Source organism: Micromesistius poutassou (genome assembly GCF_964030765.1).
Source record: "Micromesistius poutassou genome assembly, chromosome: 13".
Lineage (NCBI taxonomy): Eukaryota > Metazoa > Chordata > Actinopteri > Gadiformes > Gadidae > Micromesistius > Micromesistius poutassou.
The window spans coordinates 8,043,868-8,066,228 of record NC_140283.1 but is presented as its reverse complement, the minus strand read 5'-3'; the positions used below and the strand labels follow the sequence as shown (position 1 = coordinate 8,066,228).

Below are 22,361 nucleotides of genomic sequence, written 5' to 3'. Positions count from 1 at the left end.
TGTGTGTGTGTGTGTGTGTGTGTGTGTGTGTGTGTGTGTGTGTGTGTGTCTGTGGTAAAAGGGGTGGAGCCTCAAGGGACGGGGATAGAGAGCAGCTACTCTGAGTCTTCAACCCATACTCCTCTGTGTCTCAGCTAGAAGCCAGGATGTGTACAGTGCTGTCAACTGTTTACCTGCTTAGCACCTTTATATTTCTGGCGCTTGGTGCACCAGGTAAGAATATATTATTTCAAGACATAGATCTAAATATCAATATTAATATATGTTTCTTTATCTATAAATATAGTGGCAGATTCAGAAGGACAGCCATTGTTTTGAGAAATAGGGTGGTCTTATTGAAATTACCATTTCAACTGGGGAGGCCAGGCTGGGGGTAGTTTGTCTATAAGAGGGCCCATAAGACAACGCTAAATACAATTCAACAATGTGGTCCTCACGCCAGCTTTCTGGAGGACTGGGGTACTTTTTATGTGTATTTTTTAAAATGTTTTGCTGATTGGAACATGAATGCAGTAAATTGTTTGGATTTGAGGTGAATCCTTATCTCAATACAACCATCCAACACAGATGGGATCCATCGGAGGAACTGATTAGAAAATGTAATGTTCAAACTACAAGGGATTAAAACCATCTCCATTTGAAGTAAAAAAAAAAATAGATATGAAGACAGCTTGCTTCCGCTTTTTGAAGAACTTTAAATACCAAATAATTTCAGAAAGCACATTATTAAAAAATAAAAAACAGTAGGTTAACCACCAGAGTTGAAGACATGCTGGTTAACCTTGGTGTTCCTCATCATACTGTGGTCTTTGTATCATCATTTGCCAAAAATGATCTGTAATCATTGTTTCGAGCGCCACATTGAGGGGGGGCCACAGAGGGCACGGCCCCCCCAGTACCCTCGCATAACTGCCACGGATGATTGCAGGTCTGTCTACATGCTACATGTGTAAACCATGGTAGGACAGCACAGGTGCACCCCAGTGACTTGATAAAAATAAATAGATTTTCCAGATACACTCACCAGTGAAAACAATGGAAGAATGTGTTGTACAATACATCAGAGGCTGATTGTATGTTTTTTTTCATTATTTCCTTTTTTTGTCTTCTCATTCTCCTCCTCTCATTCTCCAAAAGTGAGCAAACTGGCAAACTATTTTGCCATCAATAATTACTTCCAAACCCCTGCCAAACTATAGTCATTCTTAATAGGAGGTATTTGAGTGGCAGATGATGTCATGCTCATGTACAAAAAATAGCCCAAATGTACATGTATGACTGCATGTAGGTCCTCGTTATCTCTGTTCATATCAGCCAGTGGAGGTCATTCAGTTGGTGTTCTTCCTACACCAATCAGTTCCCTCATCAAGCTCTCACAGTCTAACAGTATCACTGTGTTGTTTTCCCAGCAGGGGGACCTTTGGTGTCCTTGAAAAATGGCAATGTCCGGGGTGGTTACGTGTCCGTGAAGGGCACAGAGGCAAGAGCGGAGCAGTACCTGGGAATCCCCTTTGCCCGACCTCCAGTGGGGCCCCTGCGCCTGGCTAACCCCCAGCCGGCGGAGGCCTGGGAGGGGGAGAGGGACGGCACACAGCAGCCTCCAATGTGAGTGGGCTGCAGCATGATGAACGGACCGGGATCTAGGTCGCTGGCTCTGTTGTTCAGAATGTCCGGACCACCCAGGTCTCTCAGTCTGTTCCGCTGCCCTCTCCTTCTTTTTTCACTCTATCAATCTGTCTTTCTCTCTAGGTCACTCAAGGCCATTCCCTATTCTGTCTCTCTTCTCTGGTTTTTCTTGCTAATGTTTTCCTTTCCTGTCTGTCTGTCTTGGTTCTCATTCTCAACTAAACATCGACCTGTTAAGCCCTTTAAAGTGTAACTGCATAAAGAGAATACAAATATTATTGGCATATTATATTTATCTCTATCTCTCTCTCTCTCTCTCTCTCTCTCTCTCTCTCTGTCTAAAATCTAGGTGTATTCAGGACCCAGCCTTTGTTTCTCTGGTGTCTCAGATTATGTCCATGAAGGTCACATCACCAGAGGTATCAGAAGACTGTCTCTATCTGAACGTCTACACTCCGGCCGGCGCAGTAGCGGGGGACAAGCTGCCTGTAAGTCAGCCCTCCTACAGACTGAAAGGCTAGATGTCCAGTCTGGGGTTTCGCTTTTTTCGCAAAAATGCAATGACCTCTGTTATTTGGTTGCTCTGAAATTGATTGTGTTGATCAGAATCTCTCCACTGTCTTCCTGTCTAAAATGATAACCGAGAAAAAAGAACAGAAAGTGACTCTTGTGTTTCGATGTCGTTGCCAAGGTGATGTTGTGGATCCATGGCGGGGGCTTGACCATCGGGGCGGCCTCTCAGGGTGACGGCTCTCCATTGGCAGTCTATGAAAACATGGTGGTGGTCTTGATCCAATATCGCCTGGGAATTCTCGGGTTCCTGAGGTACTGAAAAAGTGTGCTCAACAAAAGTTGTTGTTTTGGGATGCTTGTCACGTTATGACCTCATTATGTGTGTGTATATGTTTGTATGTGTGTGTGTGTGTGTGTGCGTTGATGACAAGTGAGAGAGAAGGGGGCGGGGGTAGAGAGAGAGAATGGATGGTGTATCTCAACATGTTTCTGTTGTTTGTTTGTGAAGACAGAGAGAGAGAGAGAGAGAGAGAGAGAGAGAGAGAGAGAGAGAGAGAGAGAGAGAGAGAGAGAGAGAGAAAGAAAGAAAGTGCGAGAGAGGAAGGGGGGGTAGAGAAAGAGAATGGATGGTGTATCTCAACATGTTGCTGTTGTTCCCTCTTCTTTAAAGCACTGGAGATGAGCATGCCTGGGGTAACTGGGGGTTCTTGGACCAGATTGAAGCCCTGAAGTGGGTGCAGGAGAACATTGAGGCCTTTGGGGGAGACCCTCAGTCAGTCACCATCGCTGGGGTGTCAGCAGGAGGCATCAGTGCATCCATCCTGGTAATATTACCCGTGAAATTATCCTTACCCTTTACATGGCCAACTTATTTTAACGTGTGTGCTGTCTAAATGCTGTCTTTATTTACAATTTAGTCCCCATTTAGTCTATTTCGGATTGTAGTTTTTGAATTAATATTATTTTATATCACTGTTAAGTCTGTTATCTGTAAACAGTTTGGAGTGTAGGACCATGAATTTGTGCGAGACCTCAAATTCATGGTCAATAAAGTCACAATTTAGGTTAAGGATGTAAATTATGTTTAAGCCGGTTGGTAGTTGAACAGTATAGCCACAATCTAAAGTGATTTCATTGGTCTAGCGAAATTGACTTTAGACCAATCAGGGAAGTCCAGGGTTATAGCTCCACTTAACTGATCTCTGAGACATGAACAAATACTCTCTATCAAGTAGGCAAAACATTGAATTGGTCCCTGAGTTTAATGAGGGATTGGTTTCTGTTACCAATTTAGTTGGACACAATGTTGCCACTATATAAAAAGGGTAAAGGTTGTCTATATACTGTAACTGTTACTGGTTGAATCATGCTCTACTCATGACATTTAAGTGATTCAATATATAGATACATGTGTGCCTTATTTCCAACAGACCCTTTCACCCCTATCCAATGGACTATTTCATAAGGCAGTATTCCAGAGTGGAGTAGCCACACTGGGAAAATATACTTCAAATCAGCCTATGGAACAAACCAAGGTATGCCATAAATAAGGTATTAGTTAATGTACACATTTATTAATAAAATCGATATATTCTCTATATATTTTTGCCATGTGAATCCTTCTAAAGCATAATCCCATGTATACAATGATCAAACAATTACCAGAGAATTGCAATTTGAGTAATATTTCTCCTTCTTCATTATATTTATATTTTAAAATAATGATTTATTTTGTAATATGTAAATAATCCAGGAAGTTTATTACCAGCTCGGTGTATGTGTCTGTCACAGATTGTGGCTAACCTGACCGGCTGTGACTACCCTGACACAGAGCAGTTGGTCAGCTGTTTCAGGGGGAAAAGTCAACAGGAGCTAATTGAGGCTACCAAAAAGGTACAGTTACTCAATTAGAGTACCGACAGATACTCACAGCTACATTTTCAATCACATCACAATGCAATTTATTCTTTACCCACAAAGTGGCAAGCATGTAACATCTTTGTCTGCCGTCCTTCGTTGTGGTCTTCATAAAGTTTATAATGCCCTCGCCTGTGTTCAGATGAAGGTGTATCTGGGAGGAACAGTGGACGGCTTGTTTTTGACTGATGTTGCTGAAGAGCTGCTGAAAAAGAAGGAGATGATGAAGATTCCTGTGATGTTGGGATTGACCAATCATGAGTTTGGATGGATCCTGCCTAATGTGAATACCTCCAAGTGGACAATCCCATGGCACACATCTCTAAATAGTTTCAGTTGATCCTCCTGTCAATTTTGCCTGTTTGTTGCCCTGTTAACCATTTTTATTTTTATTTTGTCGTTCACCACTCTAGACTTTTGCCCCTCCTGGTTGGCAAAATGGCATGAGCAGAGAGAGGGTTCTGGCTGTGATGAACCTTTTCAATCCACCAGGGGTCAGTCACACAATAGTTTACAGGAACTACGCAATTACACAATTATATATTGAGTCGGGTTTCACAATTAATTGCATCTCAATTTAAATCTGGGATTTTGACCAATGCAATTAGCTAATCATGAAAATTTGCAATTATAACGAAATAATAATATAATGGAATAATTATTTATTTATTTATGGAATATTAATTGAATCAATATTCTTAAAATCGCAATGGATAATCTCAATCACAATATCGGGCAAAAATAATCGCAATCAACATTTTTTCATAATCGTGCAGCACTATAAGAACCCCAATATGACAATATTAGCTGCAATTTAAATGCTAGAATGATATTGAAATTGTAGTCATTTAATTAACTGGGAATTCAGTCTGGAGGAGATTATTAGTTGTAGGAATGGAATCCACATTATACAACATTTCCTGAAAACTCACACTAAGCCACAAATCGGTTATTTGCCTGCCAGCCAACTGTAGCGTTTCACATTTCTGGAGAGCCATTTACCAAACAAGCCTCCATTATTCCCTCCCCTTCCAGGCAGCATTTGCCAATTCCCTGATCGCAGATGAATACCTGAAAGGTGCCCAAACTCCCGAGGACATCCGAGACGGCTTCACCGAGATCCTTGGGGACCTATTGATGACAATCCCTGTCATCGGTGTAGCTGGATACCACAGAGGTCACTCTTACAAGTCCGGATAGCCCTGAAACACACACAGAAAGCACCAGAAAGAACAAGAGGGCCATAGTGTCGAGTTGTTCTCTGGCTTTGTGCTCCTCAGATGCCGGTGTTCCAGTGTACTTGTATGAGTTTATCCACCGTCCGGAGGTGCACAACCTGACCAGGCCCAGCTTTGTGAAGGCTGACCATGCGGATGAGGTGGGATTCATGTTTGGTGGATGCTTCTGGAACGGACATATAAAGATCACAGGTATGTTTGCTATAGACTCTAGTGAATAAATAATATAAGATGTGTACGATTCTCTTGTTAGCTGTTCATTTTTTTTTATAGCATCTAGATCTATATTAACATGTGGAAATATATTTTCTATGGAACTACAGTACAATTTCATAAATATAATGTAAAAAAAATCCTTGTTTACAGGCACAATCACCTCAGAGGAGGACATGCTTTGTAGGACCATGATGTCCTATTGGGGTAACTTTGCCCGCACTGGGTAGGTGGAACTTTTTGAACATTGATGAATGCATATCCACTGATAGTGGTCTTCTTCCTGTACAAAACATAATAGATTCCAATTCATAGTATTTTATTGTTATTCATGCATTGATTGTGGATTATTATTGTCATGCTCACCATTTGAGTTCCCTTTGGGGTAGCTCATGTATACAATACATAGCACACAGATAATAATAACATTCTATTCACTTTTGTTCAACCTCAGCTCTCCTAATGGCCCTGGGCTGGTGCAGTGGCCTCAGTATGACAACCTGAAACAAGAATACATGGAGCTGGGCCTAAAGCAGACTGTGAAAGAAAAATTGAAGTTGGAGAAGATGAACTTTGCTAGGTTCACTCTGCCTCAGAAGATGCAAGACATAGCAGCAGCAGCAGCAGCAGCAGCCGGCACAGGAAATTAATCACTGGTGCTTTAGAAGTAAGCTAGCATAACAGACCCTGGAATTCTGGTTCATGTATTCTCTGTCATAAATTGCTAGACATTTTGCGTATGTTTAGTTGAAAAGTTGTTGCAATTAGGCACTCTGGAATGGAGTGCTTTCTATGTTCCACTCCCACAAATGCTTCATACTTCTTCCATCTTCCACACTGCAAGGTATATAATTTAACAGGTCAGCGCAACATTTTTTTTTTGACTGTTTGAAGGAAAGAAATGTAGAAGAACAAGAGAGGATGGTGAATTTTAATTCATATGCTTCCGAAAAGTAGTCCACTACACCTTTTACTGATTCTACTTAGTCTGTTTGATTGTTTTAACAAATTGACAACTAAAAAAACACGTATATTATATATAAATATTATATGATGTGATATGATAATATATTGTATTATAGTATTATATCATATTATATCTTCTATCATGTCTTTATATCGTATCATATCGCACTCACTTGTCAAACGATTTCTCATTGGAAGACGTTCTACGACGTCATTGGGTTCCCCAACGTCACATTTTCTTTGATCTGAACATGCGCACATCTGCGTACTGTGCTAAACGACGCACACAGGAGGGTTCTTCCGACCACCAGACCACATCTTCACCGCTACCTGGTACGCTTGAGTAGGTAGAGATGTCATTATTATTTCTAAATGTCTTTAACTAGCATATGCTCTTTTAATGCCAACCACGGGGACATTATTCCTTTAGTTCACGGCAGCATACTCTTTTGGCTGCCCGTTCTCCTTATGTTTCGCATTCAAAATAGTCTGGATCAATGATTAGTCGTCAATCGTTATGAGTTGCTCCAAGTTCACTGGTTTCGGGATAGGCATTTTTGAGATGATCCGGGGTCCGATAGGCGTTTAAATGTAAAGCGCTGACACCGTGCATTATGTTACAGGAAACGTCAGCCTATTGTTGTGTTTGTTTAGTGGTGTTTGCTGCTGCTGTAGCATGCAGGAGGGCTTCTCGAAGACCGCTGCTGTATGTGGCTGTTGTTCATCCTGATGAGGAATCATTGATCAGCTGTGAAGTGCGTAGAGCAGCCATGTGTGTTGTCACCATTACATTCATGTATGTACTCCAGTATAAAAAGTTATTGTTGATTAGCAAGGTCTCCTATTGTCATCCTTTTTGCCCCATGCATGCTTTATTTCCTATCTAGATCGTAGTCTGCATAAAAACATACCTGGGCAATCCAGGGTAGGCAAATGCCCTATCGTTGATTACTTTTTAAAGAAACTCGAATTTGAATTAACAATAACACACTATAAAACGAAATTAAGTTAAAGACGCGTGCGTGCGTGCGATTGACCCCTTGTGTCACACCTTGTCCATTCGTCCATGAATCTCACTGGGTTATAATATTTGAAGACCGTATTATATAACGGCACGCCTCATCAAACCAAACGTGCGGGGTCCGTGGGTGTGGGGATGTGTGCAGCCTACAGTGTCCATGTGTGTTTGTGGGTGCACAGCACTGTTAACATGAAACCAACAGTGGTTTCACTCGTTGTAGCTATACCAGACGATCACACTGTGCCCCTGCCCCAGGGACGCTTAAATGGATTAGCTCAAGGACAGCTCTGCGGTGCGTAGCTGTATCAACAGCGCTTTCGGGGATGCTGCTGCATGAGCTCCCTCCTGTTTGTTGTTGTTTTGATAATGAGAAATGTTGATCAACCGGCAAGTGCGTAGAGTAGCCATGTGTGTTGTCTCCACTAAAGCCATGTATGTACTCAAGTATAAAAATTTGTTGTTATTGATCAGCAAGTTCTCATATTTCTATTTTTTTTGCTGAAGCAAAAGGTGTTGATTGTAACATGAGGTCAACTGTTAATGTTTAACAAAGAAAAACAGAGCTTTCGTAAAAACGTGATACATGTGGTGAAGTAAAATCTAAAACATTTGCTTTATTTAATGGTTTAGCTAAGTAGTTTTGTACCACTGTTTAGACATGATCCCTCTTTCACCAGTATGGATAGGCCAATATAATAGAATCTACAATATAATGTGCTATGGGCTATCATAGACTTGAAAACACAGCTATTTTTGGCGTATGTAGGGAATGTTGTCAGTGCTGGATGTGGATACACACTTGATAACAGAGAGTGTTATCAGGAGTTGAACATGAGGGAAATGGACTTCCTCCAACTTCCACCACTCAAGTCTTCTGCCATTTTGATTGGCACTGGTTATCGCTTGTAACCCTGTATCTTTGTAATTACAGATATGGAATGGAATGCACCTTTTTATTTTTGAACCAAATGATGCAAACATGGTTTTCCTGTTACCTCATTACCAAGGTTACCCAGCGCTAGACTTTTCTTTGACCGCTTACAGCTGTCAACATGTTGAATATGCTGTGGGATCTCATCAAAAGACCACCAGCCTGAATGCTGTCGGCGAGTTCCACATTTTAGGGAGAAAAGATGGTTTAATATTACCAGGCAAGAATTATGGATCAGTTATTTAATAGCTTAACATCAACTTGCAAAGATATCTTATTTAAATAATTGTGAATGTTAAAGGAATTTTGATCGTATTAAAGGAAGCAATGTTAAGTATGTCAACGGACACTACCTGGAAAAAACACCCACACTATAGAATGTTGGCCAAAGTTTGTCAACAAATAACATAATCCAACAACAGCCAACCACCACCAATGGAATAAGTGTCAGAAACCACTGCTCTGGCAAGCTGACCCTCTGTTTGGGTTTGTGAGGGCACCTTAACCAGTCAGCTCCGCTTTTTCACATTTTAATTTTTCACAGAAGAAATGTAACAGGTTTTCTCTTTTTCTCTTTCATAATTCAGCGCGTCCATCATGATTTAAGGTTCTTATCCCTATCTGCTATCTGCTACTACGGCCTGTCACATCGCTGCTGTGGCATGTAATGGCAAGTTATAAAGGTCATCTGGTTCTCTTGTTGGTCATGCTGTGAAGGTTAAATGATGTAGCCATGCAGCTGGTCTTCATGTCTTTAATCAGCCTAGAGTGTTAGAATAAAATATCTTATCATTAGCAGTAACATTCCATTGTGTTTTCAAACAAAAATATTTTAATACAAATTCACCATAAAACATTATGAATTTATAACTCATAATGTCATCAGAATTTTACTAAATGTAGGCTACATTTGCACATTACCTAAACCACTGAGCATTTCTTCCCAAACCCTTTTACTGATTTACTCCGCAAACTCTTCCCTTGCATTCTAAAATGATGCCTCATAATAAATGTGTCAGAGCACTTTTAATTCAGCTGGATAAGCATATTTATGGTGATGATGTGTCCTCCGCTTTGTAGCTTACATCCCTGGCTGAGACAGTTTAACCCTTGCAGCCTGGAAGAGTGTGTGAGTCTAGAGCAGTAGGCCGTCCCGGTGGCTCAGGGTCTGGTCACGTTGAATCGTGTGTTGGTCAGATACTCATAACACTAGTTACAGGTCAGCTTGTTTTATGCCATGGGTAGTGGACTTATCTTCACTAGTGTAGTCTACTAGCCGTGATCTGATGCTTAAAAGTATTAGAGCTATATATAGTGTTATGAGGGAGGTGTTTTTACTTCCTCTGATGTTAGGTGGGAGGAACAGGGTGCAGCATTGTTAACCTAATGGAAGTCTTTAAAGACATATATACATACATATACAACACATATATAGTTGTTGTATCGGTTGTTGTATATTAGCACATCAACAGTACTAGAAAATTATTATTGAGCCGGTGGTAGGTTTCAGTTAGATCCGCATTTGATCCAGCATTCGGTCTCTCTTTATCTCCTCTTTAGGTGTCGTTATGCCCTCCCCTCACTCTGTGCACTGGTCCTTGATATTGTGTTGTTAAGTGCAGCTGACATAGTGATATAATCCTGTCCAGCGCAGAAGGCTGAGCTGTACAAACCAGGGTTGTATGGGGGTCTATGGGCATTTCGGTGACCTTGCAGCAATAAAACGCAGACATTGGTAACAAAGAAGAGTAGAGTTGCAGGTTCTCGCGCAAATCTGCTGAGCCCTTCTTTGTTTTTGAAGAAAATACTTGCCTAATCTCGGACAATAATACGCCGAAGCCGTGATTTTCTCAACATGCTGGTTAAGCAAGATTGTTCTTGCAATGGAGAGAATTGCCCCATCCATGTTTTATTCCAATCTAGTAGATTGCATAGACTGTAGATTGCATAAAAACATAGACATGTCTTGCAAGACATGGGCAACCGGTCAATCTAGGGCAGGCTAATGCCCTGCCAAACATGCCCTGTTGTTTACTACTTTTAAAAGAAACAACCGGCTTTATTGACAATAAGACATTATAAGATAAAGGAAGCAAACGAAGCTATTGTGTGTATGCATGCGTGTGCGTGACTGCTTGCCCATTCGTGCATGAACCCCACTGGGTTAAGATCTTTGAAGGCCGTATTATATAACAGTACCCAGTACTCTTATGAGACCACGCTTGAGGGGTTCTTGGGTGCACTGTACACGTGTGTTTCTGGGGGTTCAACAATGTTGACATGAAACCAACAGTTGTTCTACTCTTTGAAGCTAGACCAGAATGCCATTCTGTGCCCCTGATAGAGAAGCTTAAGTAGATTAGCAGGACAGCTCAATGGTGCGTGGCTGTAATCAACAGTGCTCTTTGGGATGCTGTTGCTGTAGCCTGCAGGACAGCCGAGTACTGCTGGTTGCTGGCATGCAGAATTGTGGTTTCAGTTGCATCTATTTTGACAGGATAATGGAGGAAATCCTTTGTATGTGCGAGGTTGCTTATATTTCCGTTTGCTTGTGGCTTGTAGTGTATTGAATTATACACTGTTGTTTGCAGGAAGTCTGCAAGTCTTTGCAAAGCTTTTGTTGTCTGTGAATTAAAAAAAGTTCAAGTGAATAATATTATGTATAAGTTGATTTGGATATGGATCAATGCATTTTCAATATTTATTTACACATAATTGTTCTGGCTTGATTAGTGAATCAACATAAACTAAAGAATAATACTGGGCTTAAATAGGTTAAAGTGTGGTCTTAACAGCTTTCATCCTAACTATAAAACCAAAGTATAAAATGTGTTTCTCTACCTCATTAGCTAATCCCCCCACTCTTATATGCAGCTATATAAGTGTGACAAACACATTTTGTCAGAGTGTCTAACCACCTGCTGAACATTTCTGTTATTGCATCATCAAGTATGGGTGAGATGGCAGAGTTCTCGGTTCTCTTCTGCTCCATTGGCCAAAACACTGCGGTAAAGACATAGCAGGGAGGTAACACAGCATGATAAGATTTCAATTACACTATAACGGAAACCTTTCAAAATGCAACATCTCTGATTGGGCATTCCATGAAATCCAATCCAACACAACCAGTAACGTTGAGCTTGCAGGAACTGATATGTGTATGAGATGAATGTTGAACCATCATTTCCCCCTCTTCTCTCTAAAGGGCCTGGGAGTGAATATTGGCGCTCCTGTTTGGGGGAAGATGTAGGTTGTGCAAGGTCTGGCTCCTCATCTCACAGATCATCCTAGCCCAATTCTGGAGTTCTAGGTTCTGCCACCTCGAGCCCTCCTGCTCCATGTGCATACGGAGCTCCGAGTAGGTTGTCTTTGGGACACTGCTGAGGTACAGACTGGCCTCTGTCTTTGGAAATGGAGGCCGTCGCAGTGAGCAACCTCCTAGACCTTGACCTGCCGTCAGAAGCCCCGGCGCTGACCAGGGATGGAGGTCACAACATTTTCTCTCCAGACTCCATACCCTCCACAGGGGCGGCTTTACCAGAGCCCCTGGTCCCCACAGGCCCTAGCCCCCACCAGCAGCCAGACCAGCGGAGTCAGGAGGACGGAGAAAGCCACAGTGACGCCACAGAGTCGGCAGACAGTGAAAATGACATGGACCCAGCCTCCCACCGGTGGGATCTGCGACGGACATCGTCCTCGTCCAATCACAGTGGCGAGGAGGAGGACGCAGACGCAGTGGAGAGGCGGGAGTTCATGAAGGCCTATGTGGAGAAAATATTTAACGGAAAGTAAGGGATACGCGTCGGGATTGTGTGTGTGTGTGTGTGTGTGTGTGTGTGTGTGTGTGTGTGTGTGTGTGTGTGTGTGTGTGTGTGTGTGTGTGTGTGTGTGTGTGTGTGTGTGTGTGTGTGTGTGTGTGTGTGTGTGTGTGTGTGTGCGCCATACTTTCATTACATTAAATGACTTTCAAAAGTTACAATTACAATTATTGCCACACTAAACGTCTTCATCATCATTCTTTATTTGCCTGTGTTAATTGTGGTATTGCTTTTTCCTGACTCAGGAAAAAAAAATGTACTACGTGCTTGCTTAGTCGAGGAAGTAAAGTGTTTGTCATGCCACTCTATGTGGGTATCTTAGTCTTTAAGAGTCTTTTCTGACCTCTATGCTATCTCTGAGTCACATTTTGCATAGTTTCTGACACTTATTACATTTCGATAGTTTGCATAGTTTTGCATAGCTTCCCAATAAGTAGTGAATGTGAACAATGTAAAATGTGTACATAAGCCCTATTATAAAGAAAAAAATGTATGTATATAGAGAGATGGTACTTGGTACTGTCTCTGAAAGGGGGAACTTGATTTGCTCATCCCTGATGATGAATTGATACTCCTCTCTTTGTGTTCCTCATGTTTGCCCAGAGAGGACTTTGGCCAAGAGGAGAAGGCTCGTTTTGGGGAACTGTGCAGTGGAGAGAACGGCAAAGGAAGGGAGTGGTTTGCCAAATACGTCAGTGCACAGGTGAACATATGAGCAAAACAAGCCAGAGAAATGTGGACAGCACTGCTTTCCACGCTTTTCCGTCTTAGTTTGAATGTGTTTTTATGTCAGAATTTCCCATTGAATAGTTCTTGCTACAAAGCAGAAAATATAAACCGGACAATGCTTATCTATTTAATGGAGATGTGTTTGTTTACATAAAAATAAACTGGCTCCTCATTTCACGTTATTATGCTTAATTATCTTGTATGGTCTGGATGGTCTGTCAGCTACCTGTAAAAAAAAAACACATTTTATGACACATGGAAAGTGCCCTTTAACCAATAAATGAGAAGAATTATCAATATAAAATATAAATCTGATGGATGATGATTGTCACTCACAAAATAAATCTGTTCCCACGGCACACATGGGAACTGTTTGTGTCCAATCTTGCAGCGCTGCAACTCTAAATGTGTGAGTGAGGCAACCTTCTACAGACTTGTGCAGTCATTTGCTGTGGCTCTCTTTGAGTAAGTACATGCCCTGGGCTGTTTTCATGTTTGTTTGTTGATGGTGTGCCTAAACCGTTGTCATGGATAACAAACCATTCACACATGTGACTTCAAAATCAGATATTAACCAATTTTTCCAACATATTAAATTGACCCAATTGATTCGGGTTGTAGATGCTACCAGATGGATGACTACAGCCCTGCCAAGAATCTCATGACCATGTGTTTCACATACTACCACATTGGTAAGGCTTTGACACTGCTGGACCTATCTTGGTCACACACTGCTTTCAATCTTTTTAAGCATCAGATCCACTGAATTGGCCCAGTAAGTTCATTGTGTATATCACACTATCAGTTCATTGTCAATATAATAATAAAGGCCATGAAGCTAAGAAATGTGCTTAAATATTATGAAGTATTCTTCAGCTGCAATGTGAACAAAATCCTATATTCCCTAATCAATAGCATGATTACACATGATGGCATGGACATAGTGAATCCAAACCAACTTGCAGCCAGTAGATGTTGTTTGCTGTATACCTGTATGGAATTTGAGTTCCTGATGTAGGTCATTATAATGATCTACTGAAACCCTCTAGGTCTAGTGAAATCTTGAATAACGTCTTTTCCTGTTCATGCACTTTTATTTGTATTTATCTTAGAAATATTGGCATGATATTTTATAGCTCAAAAGTAGGCTACATGAATAAAAATAAATGTGTTTCATAATCTCACTCCAAAAAATTATGGTGAAAGACATAAAAAAAGATCTTGCAACATCCTTTGGCAATTTTTCCAGTGGGTGCTGTTATTGACTTGAAGGGAGTTGCCTGCATTCTTTTTTTATTTCCTTGCAACACAATGGACGTTCCACATGCAATGATCTGGAAGAGCTGTGCAAGCACAATGCAGTCACCCAGAAAATGCAATATCGGCAACATTGATTTTCCTGAATCCATCTGTATTCTACCCTTGGCTTTTTCAAAATAAATAATAATAAACAAAAAACAAATAAATTAACTAATTTGCAGTATTAAACTGGCATTAACTGTTAACATTTGTTTATTTTGATTTGATCATTATAAGGATTTATTAAAAGGACCTATTTTTCTATACCAATCTTAATGACATTAAAACCACAAATCCTCTTCTTTCACACCCAATGCCCACCTATCCATTCCTCCATATATCCATCCATCCATCCCTCCATGGATCCAGGGAGGTTCCAGCTGTCCCCCTCAGAGCTGCTGGGGCCCAGCGGCCCCCCGGTGGGCATGGACTCCTACCTGGACAAGGCCAACTGCTGGCTGACCGGGAGGAAGGACGCAGCCGAGCGGCTGCTGAAGACCACCTCCAAGCCCGACGTCAGGGGCTTCTTGGGGGGCTTGGAGAGCAAGCTGAGGGGGCCGGCGGTGCGCAGGCCAGAGTGAGAGCTTACTACACTATGATACCCTCTACCAAACCCCACGACAACCCCTGACCTATGGGGTGGAGTTGGCGGTTACCTGCCTTTTGTGAATGTTTGGAAAGTTTACGATTTTTTGCAATGGTTCAATTGTGTTTGTCTGTCTCTGTCTGTCTGTCTGTCTGTTATTATCCAGCGATTCAGAGTCTCCAACAGAGACTAAGCCTAAATCACCAGGTAAAATGCATACCATTATATTCAATATTGATTTTTATTCATTAATCTGATTAAATGCTCGTACTATAAAGTGATATTTCTATGTTTGTCTCCCTCCCTCTAGGTGGTTTGAATCCAGAGGAGCAGAAGATTTACCTGTACACCCACTTAAGGCAGCAGCCCATCTGGTATGTACTCAAGGAAAGGCCTACAAACATGCTGACTTTGACAAACAAGCTTAAAGTAGTGGCACATCATTTTCATCACCTTTTTGTGTACTTTTTCGCCAGGTAGAGAGTGCAATAGATCCCGGATGCTCTTCATTTCACCCAGATACTTGACACAACGTTTCTGATGTGCTCCACTATGGTTATAAACCATCTTTTGATGTTTCCTCTCTCTTTCTCTGCTTTCAGGCACACATTAAGGTTTTGGAATGCTGCCTTCTTCGATGCTGTCCACTGTGAGAGGAAGAAGAGATCTCCCACCACAAGGTAAGACAGGGGGGAGGGACGGGTGGTTGGATGGACAGAGGGGTGTATGGACAGAGGGAGGGATGGGAGGATTAAAGGATGGAGGGATGCATGCACGGAAAGGCAAAGAGATGCATGAACTTTTACTGCATTAGGTTCTCTGAACTCAGTAGACTGCTAAAGGATTGTGTGTGTGTGTGTGTGTGTGTGTGTGTGTGTGTGTGTGTGTGTGTGTGTGTGTGTGTGTGTGTGTGTGTGTGTGTGTGTGTGTGTGTGTGTGTGTGTGTGTGTGTGTGTGTGTGTGTGTGTTAAAACAACTACTGTTTGAACCCCAGACTCCAGAAAATTCTTCCTCTTCTCTCCTAGCCCTGTTGTTCACTGCTCTGCATGGTGGGAGTGTAACCCTTTCTCTCCTTGTGCCTTGCTGCCTGGTGCAGGGGAACACGAGAGGAGGAGGAGAGAGGCCAGAGGTCTGACCTTCCTGTCCGTTCACCGGCCTCAGAAACTGTGTGGTCAAAGCAAGAGAGGAGAGATTAAAGAGAGGGAGAGACAGCGGAGGAGATAGTTGGCTGATAAAATGGCCATAGAGAATTTAAAGAAAGACGGAGTGCAATTTGGGAGCGATAGCAGGCAAAGTTTAATCAGGCAGGAGGTCATTCCTAAAGGAGAGCAGAGGGCTGATGGTAGTTAATTTCAAAGAAAGGCACGGATTGTTACATTTGAGATGTACTTCTTAGTGAATCATAGTTGCTCTGCTGCAATCTTATTTTATTAAGGCACTCGTCATACTGGATAACGTGGGTATGTATACATTGTATGTTCAGTTGGCTTCTGTGATCATGGCACAATGGCGGATACGTTTTGGCTTTGTCTTAAGAATTCTAATATTTCAGTCTTCTAACACACCCGTAATTGCAACACAACCCAACCCAATTTGAGGTACTAGACAGAGTAGAAGGAATGCCTTGTCTTGTCAGTATAGCACACTGTCATTGAAATGGACTCTGTTTCTGGCATGTTCACACCAGTGCTGCAATATATCATTCCCTGCTTTTTGTCTCTATTGCATGTTCAACTCCTCCCTCCCTCCCCCTCACACACAAACAAACACAAACACTTTTTCACCACTATCACCACGACTGGGTCCTTCCCAATTTGCAACGATGTATGTTAGACAGATGGGACATGTCCTAGCAGCTGTCAAAGTATCTTCTCTCTGGGAGCAACCCAACAGCAGTACACTTGCATAGAAAGACGACCCTATCTCCTTTACATTCCAGTGGTCTAACATTATAAGCTGCGTGTACATATATCCTTGAGGGATCGACGGTAGAGTTTACATTAAAGGTGTAGTGTGTAAAATTGAGTGGCTATGTAGCTGAACAGATTTATCAGAAATGGAATATAAAATTCATAAGTGCGTGTATAATCCCATGAAAATAAGAATCGTTGTGGTTTCATTTACTAAGAATTAAGCCTTTTGAGTGGGTCCTCTTCCATGGGGTCCTGCCATATTGCACCGCCATGTGACAGTAGCCCAGAAGGGGGGTATTCCGTTGGTTGCAATCTACCTCCTCATTGCTAGTTGCTAATAAATTCTACACAATGGACCTTTTAAGATATTCAGTGTGAACAGGTTAACAATCGCATCTCAAATTGAATCATTCAATTTGATTTTCAGTCAATCATCATCAAGACCCATTTACAATGCCAATTCAACAATCCCATACTTTCATATCCAGTCTATCTAATATTATGCATAATGTGTTTCTTCATTTCACTTGTTATGAGTTACAGCGGTAGGAGTGTGACTAAACTGGTCAGTTTAGAGTTTCACACACTACATGCTTACTGTTTCTTTGATCATTCTTGGTGCATTGGCTGTTACTCTGATTCTTAACGATGACAATGCCAGGCAAGAAATGAATGCCCTGTGTAGTTATTCTGTGGCTGTATTACTTAATACCACTTTTTACCTTGATTTATGATTTTGACTAACATGGTTCTTGCTATTTGTCATTGTATGCTTCCATATATTTGCACTTGTATGATTGGTGTAATTCTTTTTTTGTTTCTGCTGTTTCAATAATATTTGTTCATTGGATGTTAACAACTCTTTGATATATCTAACATCAAAGATTCAAAAATCAAACCATGTCTCTCTCTCCGTCTCACTCTTGTTCTCGCTTCTGTCTACCCCTCTCATCTCTTTCTCTCTTGCTTTCTCGCGCTCTCCTTCTCTCTCTCTTGCTCTCTGTCTACCTCTCTCTCTCCCAGGGAGAGGTGGTGCCACATGACTCAGGAGGAGAAGGACGACAGTTCTAAAATGGATGAGAACATTGCCTTTGGCCAACTGGGGTGAGTGGTGTACCTACTTAATCAAGAATAGTGCTTCAAAGCAAATTACAAAGAATATTGTCGAGGCAACCTTTGGCTGCGTTTTTGTATTACATCAGATTGGAGAAACATTGTCCTTGTGTAGCTACCCAAGTAACCATAGTTTGTTTGTTTACACTTTTATTTGCTTGTTAGATTTGATTTAGTTACTTTATTCATCCTCAATGGGGGTATTCCATTAGAAGTTTGGTTACTAAAACGTTTTTCCATGCTACATCATTATCGAGCATAACCCTATTTTCAAAGCCATAAGATTGGTTTATGTGTGTGTGTTTTTTCAGTACCTTCACACACAACATGCGGGAGTTTGGCCTCAGTAAGAAGCTCTGTAAGGAATTCCTTAAGAAGCAGGCCATCATCGGGAATCTCAACGAAGGTACAGTCCACAGTGCCCCATGATCCACAAAACTCAAACTCTGGAGTCATTTGAACATAGACTTGAGCAGTTACTGGGTTGAATTTGGTTGAAGGGGAACAAAAGAGTATGTTTCATAATTGTTCATGTTTCCTAAAAACCTACAAAAAATCCAGATGGTTACATTAAGTCCATGTCATCTTCTGTATATGAGATATTTTTCACAATATAGTGTTTAATGAAACGCGTGTGTGTGTGTGTGTGTGTGTGTGTGTGTGTGTGTGTGTGTGTGTGTGTGTGTGTGTGTGTGTGTGTGTGTGTGTGTGTGTGTGTGTGTGTGTGTGTGTGTGTGTCGTCCAATACAGAGCAAAACAAGTTGCTGAGTGACCACATTGACAAGATGGCAGCTGACTGAGTGGGCGCTACCGGATGTTTGACAGCCTAACAAGAAACTCACACTCACAAACACACACACACAACACCAACGCAGACAGACAGACACACACACACACAGTAAGGTGAAGAGCTTTGTAGCAGCCACTCCTGCAATTCTCTGGACTCTTCTTTGATCCCCTCCCACTAGAGCAATAATAGAAAGTCGACTGTCTATCATCGTCATCTTCTTCAAAACAATACTCCTCGACTATCATTCTTTATGTGGTCCTACAATGTCTGTGCTGATGATAGTGTTAAATGCATTCAGCCTACGTCACAGCATTTTTAATATGCATGTATTAGATAGATAAATGTAGAATCCGGTATGGGGTGGTACTTTTGTCAAATTCAGCTTTCATGGGCAATGGGTGGGTATGGGTATTTTATTTTGATAATTTTCTCTACCAGTCAATTCTGCTGTTCTTATGCTGTATTAGTGACCTGGAAAGTAATTTGTACTTCATGTAGCCAAGTATTTCTAGGTAAAAACCCATCCGTTGCTATTCTGTTCTAAAATGTATTGAGCATGATGTGAATATTCTTAGTATGGATTTTAGCAAAGGTTCAACAGGTTCATATTCATTTGTAACATTAATCCACAAGTATACAGTATACATTTTCACATTTCCAGTAGCTGTTGAAAACATATACACAAATGTATTTAACAACGATGAACCAACGCATCTGTCCAAAGACCATATCTTAACCCTAACAGACCCTTAAAAAATGATCTAGTGTTGTTATTTTATATAAGGGACTATTTCCTAAAATTGGGACATGCAAAGTGCCTTTTCATGTACTTTCTAACATGTTTGTTGGGGTCAATGTTAAGATTCCTCATTCCTTTTCATATTGATACATTTTTATTAGTGTAGTATTTCAACAGACTCACTGCTTGTCCTTTAGTGAATAACCAGATCAACACATGTAGCTGTAGAAGGATAGAAGTGTTGTATTTGATTGTGAGCTATTCATATAGAAGAATTACCAAGAACTAGGAGCATGGCAGTGGCTGTTCCTAAATAATTATCCATACTGTGCATGTATATTTATTTAGAATAGCCTGTGAAATATCGTTGAGACGGCTAGACTGCATTACTTAATCTTACCAATAGGCGGTAGCATTGTTTCTCCAGTTCATCTCTCCTCGTACATGAACCGGAATGTGTTGAAAAAGCTGTGTCCCTGCTTAAAAACCCAAACCAATGTATACATATTTGTTTTTAAATTGTCATTTTGTAAGGTAATTATTGTTATCACTATTGTATATTCCCTCCTGTACATTTTCCAAAACTGTGTGCAGCGAATTGCCTATGTTTTGCATATCTATTGTGACTCTATTCTGATTAAGCTGAAACTCAAGTGCTCCCTTTTTACCTCTTGGATATGATCATTAAGAATTCAGTAAGATAATGCAATGTGGTGACCTTTCAGTTGACTGATGTGACTCATTGTGTCTCATTCAGCGCCTTGCATCCAGCAACCGATGGAGCCCAGTTTGCCTTCTATTCCCCTCAACGTTGTCTATGGTGAACTGACCCTTAATACCTCTGATGGTATAAGCCTTATTTGACCGTCTTGGCCACCCTTTTGTATAAACGATTTATCTTCCTATAGCTTGCATTTTAAAAGAACCCTTTTGTTGCTGACTCCTTGACTTTTGTAATGTGCTGTATATTTATTCTGATATTTTGGATCTTTAGTGACTTTACTGAGCCGTCCACGTAAGCCATAGTCTAAACCACTGAAAGAGTCTGGCCCTTCAGATCAATGTGAAGAAGGGACCCCATATCCACCGGGTGTAACTGATAGCCTTTTGTATTTTGATTGCATGCTTGCTAACCCTGATCTCTGGTGGATATTTATTGTTTGTTCACACTGGGAGCATAGGAGAGTAGTCAAATTCAACCTTGCCCATTTATCAACTGTGTGACACCTTTTATCATATAAATTGTTTCCTTACCACATGAAGTCAAGATGAGGTCCTAGGTATTTTGTAAACAATGCTATGACAGGCAATAGCTACATTTGCATGCCAATGTCAATGTTGAATTAAGCATTAAGTGCTGTATAAAAAAATGTTTGAGGTTGGCCACTTTTCAGACTTTGTGTGTGTGTGTGTGTGGGGGGGGGGGGGGGGGGGGGGTGGTGGCTTTAGCAAATTGGGGCCCACCTTATCCCATCTTTAAAAGAGAACGGAGAAAAAAAAAGTACAGACTGAATGGTGGATAGGCAGGTAAAGCTAATCTACGCAGAAGTAAAGGTTGGAGATGAGAAAAACCTTCCCCTTTAAACCCTGCATACACTTCTTTACTCCAAAATGAAGAGGGAAAGTAGAGAACACAAAAGTGTAACATTACACAAACTAATAGTCACGATGGAACCCAACGGAGAATAAGGTTTCAGATAACCTTTTTGATTTTTTTTTGTCTTTGCCAAAATGCCAGGAAAACCAGCACTGTTTATTTATTTTAAGATCAAATCAATATCAATATAACAGCAAGACAAGTAGTTAGGGTAAACCCCCACAAACAGTCATATACTTAGCAAAACATCACAAACAGCCATATACTTAATATAAAACAAATACATAAACAAATTTTGCCAAGATGAATAATTGAGTTTGTATGTGTGAGTGAGGTTGCAATTGGCATTGCACTTGAGATTGACATTTCAATCATTCTACAAACAAACCCATGTACAAGATATAGGATATTGTAAGTGAATTGACATTACAGTTGAGATTGAACATTTCAAACATTCTAACAAACCTATGTATGAGAGAGAGAGAGAGATTGTTCTCCACATCACATGCTTCTGACACAGTCCTACTTATTGACGTCTTCTCACAGGTCTTCACCTTCACACAACTTCACAGCTAGCTGCTGCTGCTGCTGTAGCGGCATGTTCAACACATTGGACGTTGTTGTTTCTGTCTGTATCCCCAACAGTAGCCGTAAAAGTGTGTCATCTTTGGCAGCGTTGCCAAATACTTATCGGCGTCTTTTTCGCTTTTTTCTTTTATTTTAGCCGCTTGGGTAACTTTATTTCCTAACCCTTTTCCTAACCTGTTATTTTATTTTCGCGTTTAGACTCGTCTTGCCTCGTTTCTGTTTGTGTACTAAAAAAAAACTTTTTTTTGAGGTTGGTTGGGCCCTCCTCCTATGGGGGCCTCAAGCGGCCGCCTACCTATGCCTCTATGTTAAGACCACCACTGTGTGGGTGTGGGTGTGAGAGAGAGAGTTTGCAGTGTGGGGGGGATGTATATGTCTGTGTCAATACGAGCAGGGGTGTTGATTAGGGTCCTATGTAGTAGCGGCACAATGTGTTTGGAGTATTCCCTGTATTTCAGTCCCCCCCCACAACCACCCACCCCGGGCAAAGGCTGCTAACAGTCTGCCATTTTTAGCTACACACATAAATAAACAGCGGTCACGCAGTCTGCATGCTGATTGGACACCGTGTAATGAGCTGTGAAAGCACAGTCAGCGCACTCACACCACCAGTGCCCGGCTCAATGTAATTAATGCCAGACCCACCAGCAAAAAAATAAATACAAATCTGTGGTGTGTGTGGGGGCAATGGGGGGAGAGAAACAATGAGCATTGTGTGCACACTTAAGAATTCAATCCATAACGCTAGTATCCACAGATCTACC

General features: G+C 41.3%; 2 protein-coding genes across 3 annotated transcripts; both read left to right on the top strand.

Moving 5' to 3' along the window:
* Positions 1–107: 107 nt before the first annotated feature.
* Positions 108–6,157, top strand: ces3 (carboxylesterase 3; the record flags this gene model as incomplete). Its single annotated transcript, XM_084477586.1, has 13 exons — positions 108–213; positions 1,410–1,605; positions 1,976–2,114; positions 2,318–2,451; positions 2,810–2,963; positions 3,570–3,674; positions 3,931–4,032; positions 4,199–4,339; positions 4,470–4,550; positions 5,092–5,233; positions 5,337–5,486; positions 5,661–5,733; positions 5,962–6,157. The coding sequence occupies exons 1-13, from the start codon at positions 147–149 to the stop codon at positions 6,155–6,157; spliced, it is 1,680 nt and encodes a 559-aa protein (XP_084333712.1). The 5' UTR covers positions 108–146.
* Positions 6,158–11,830: 5,673 nt separating this feature from the next.
* On the top strand, positions 11,831–20,794 carry kiaa0513 (KIAA0513). Of its 2 annotated transcripts, XM_084477587.1 has the most exons (12): positions 11,831–12,213; positions 12,847–12,946; positions 13,364–13,437; positions 13,594–13,664; positions 14,641–14,848; positions 15,024–15,064; positions 15,168–15,231; positions 15,460–15,537; positions 15,954–15,986; positions 17,794–17,874; positions 18,195–18,289; positions 18,634–20,794. In XM_084477587.1, exons 1-12 carry the CDS (start codon positions 11,837–11,839, stop codon positions 18,681–18,683), a joined length of 1,272 nt encoding a protein of 423 aa, XP_084333713.1. In that variant the 5' UTR covers positions 11,831–11,836; the 3' UTR covers positions 18,684–20,794. The 2 variants fall into 2 exon arrangements, with proteins under 2 accessions (XP_084333713.1, XP_084333714.1); XM_084477588.1 differs by lacking the exon at positions 15,954–15,986.
* The last annotated feature ends 1,567 nt before the right edge of the window (positions 20,795–22,361 follow it).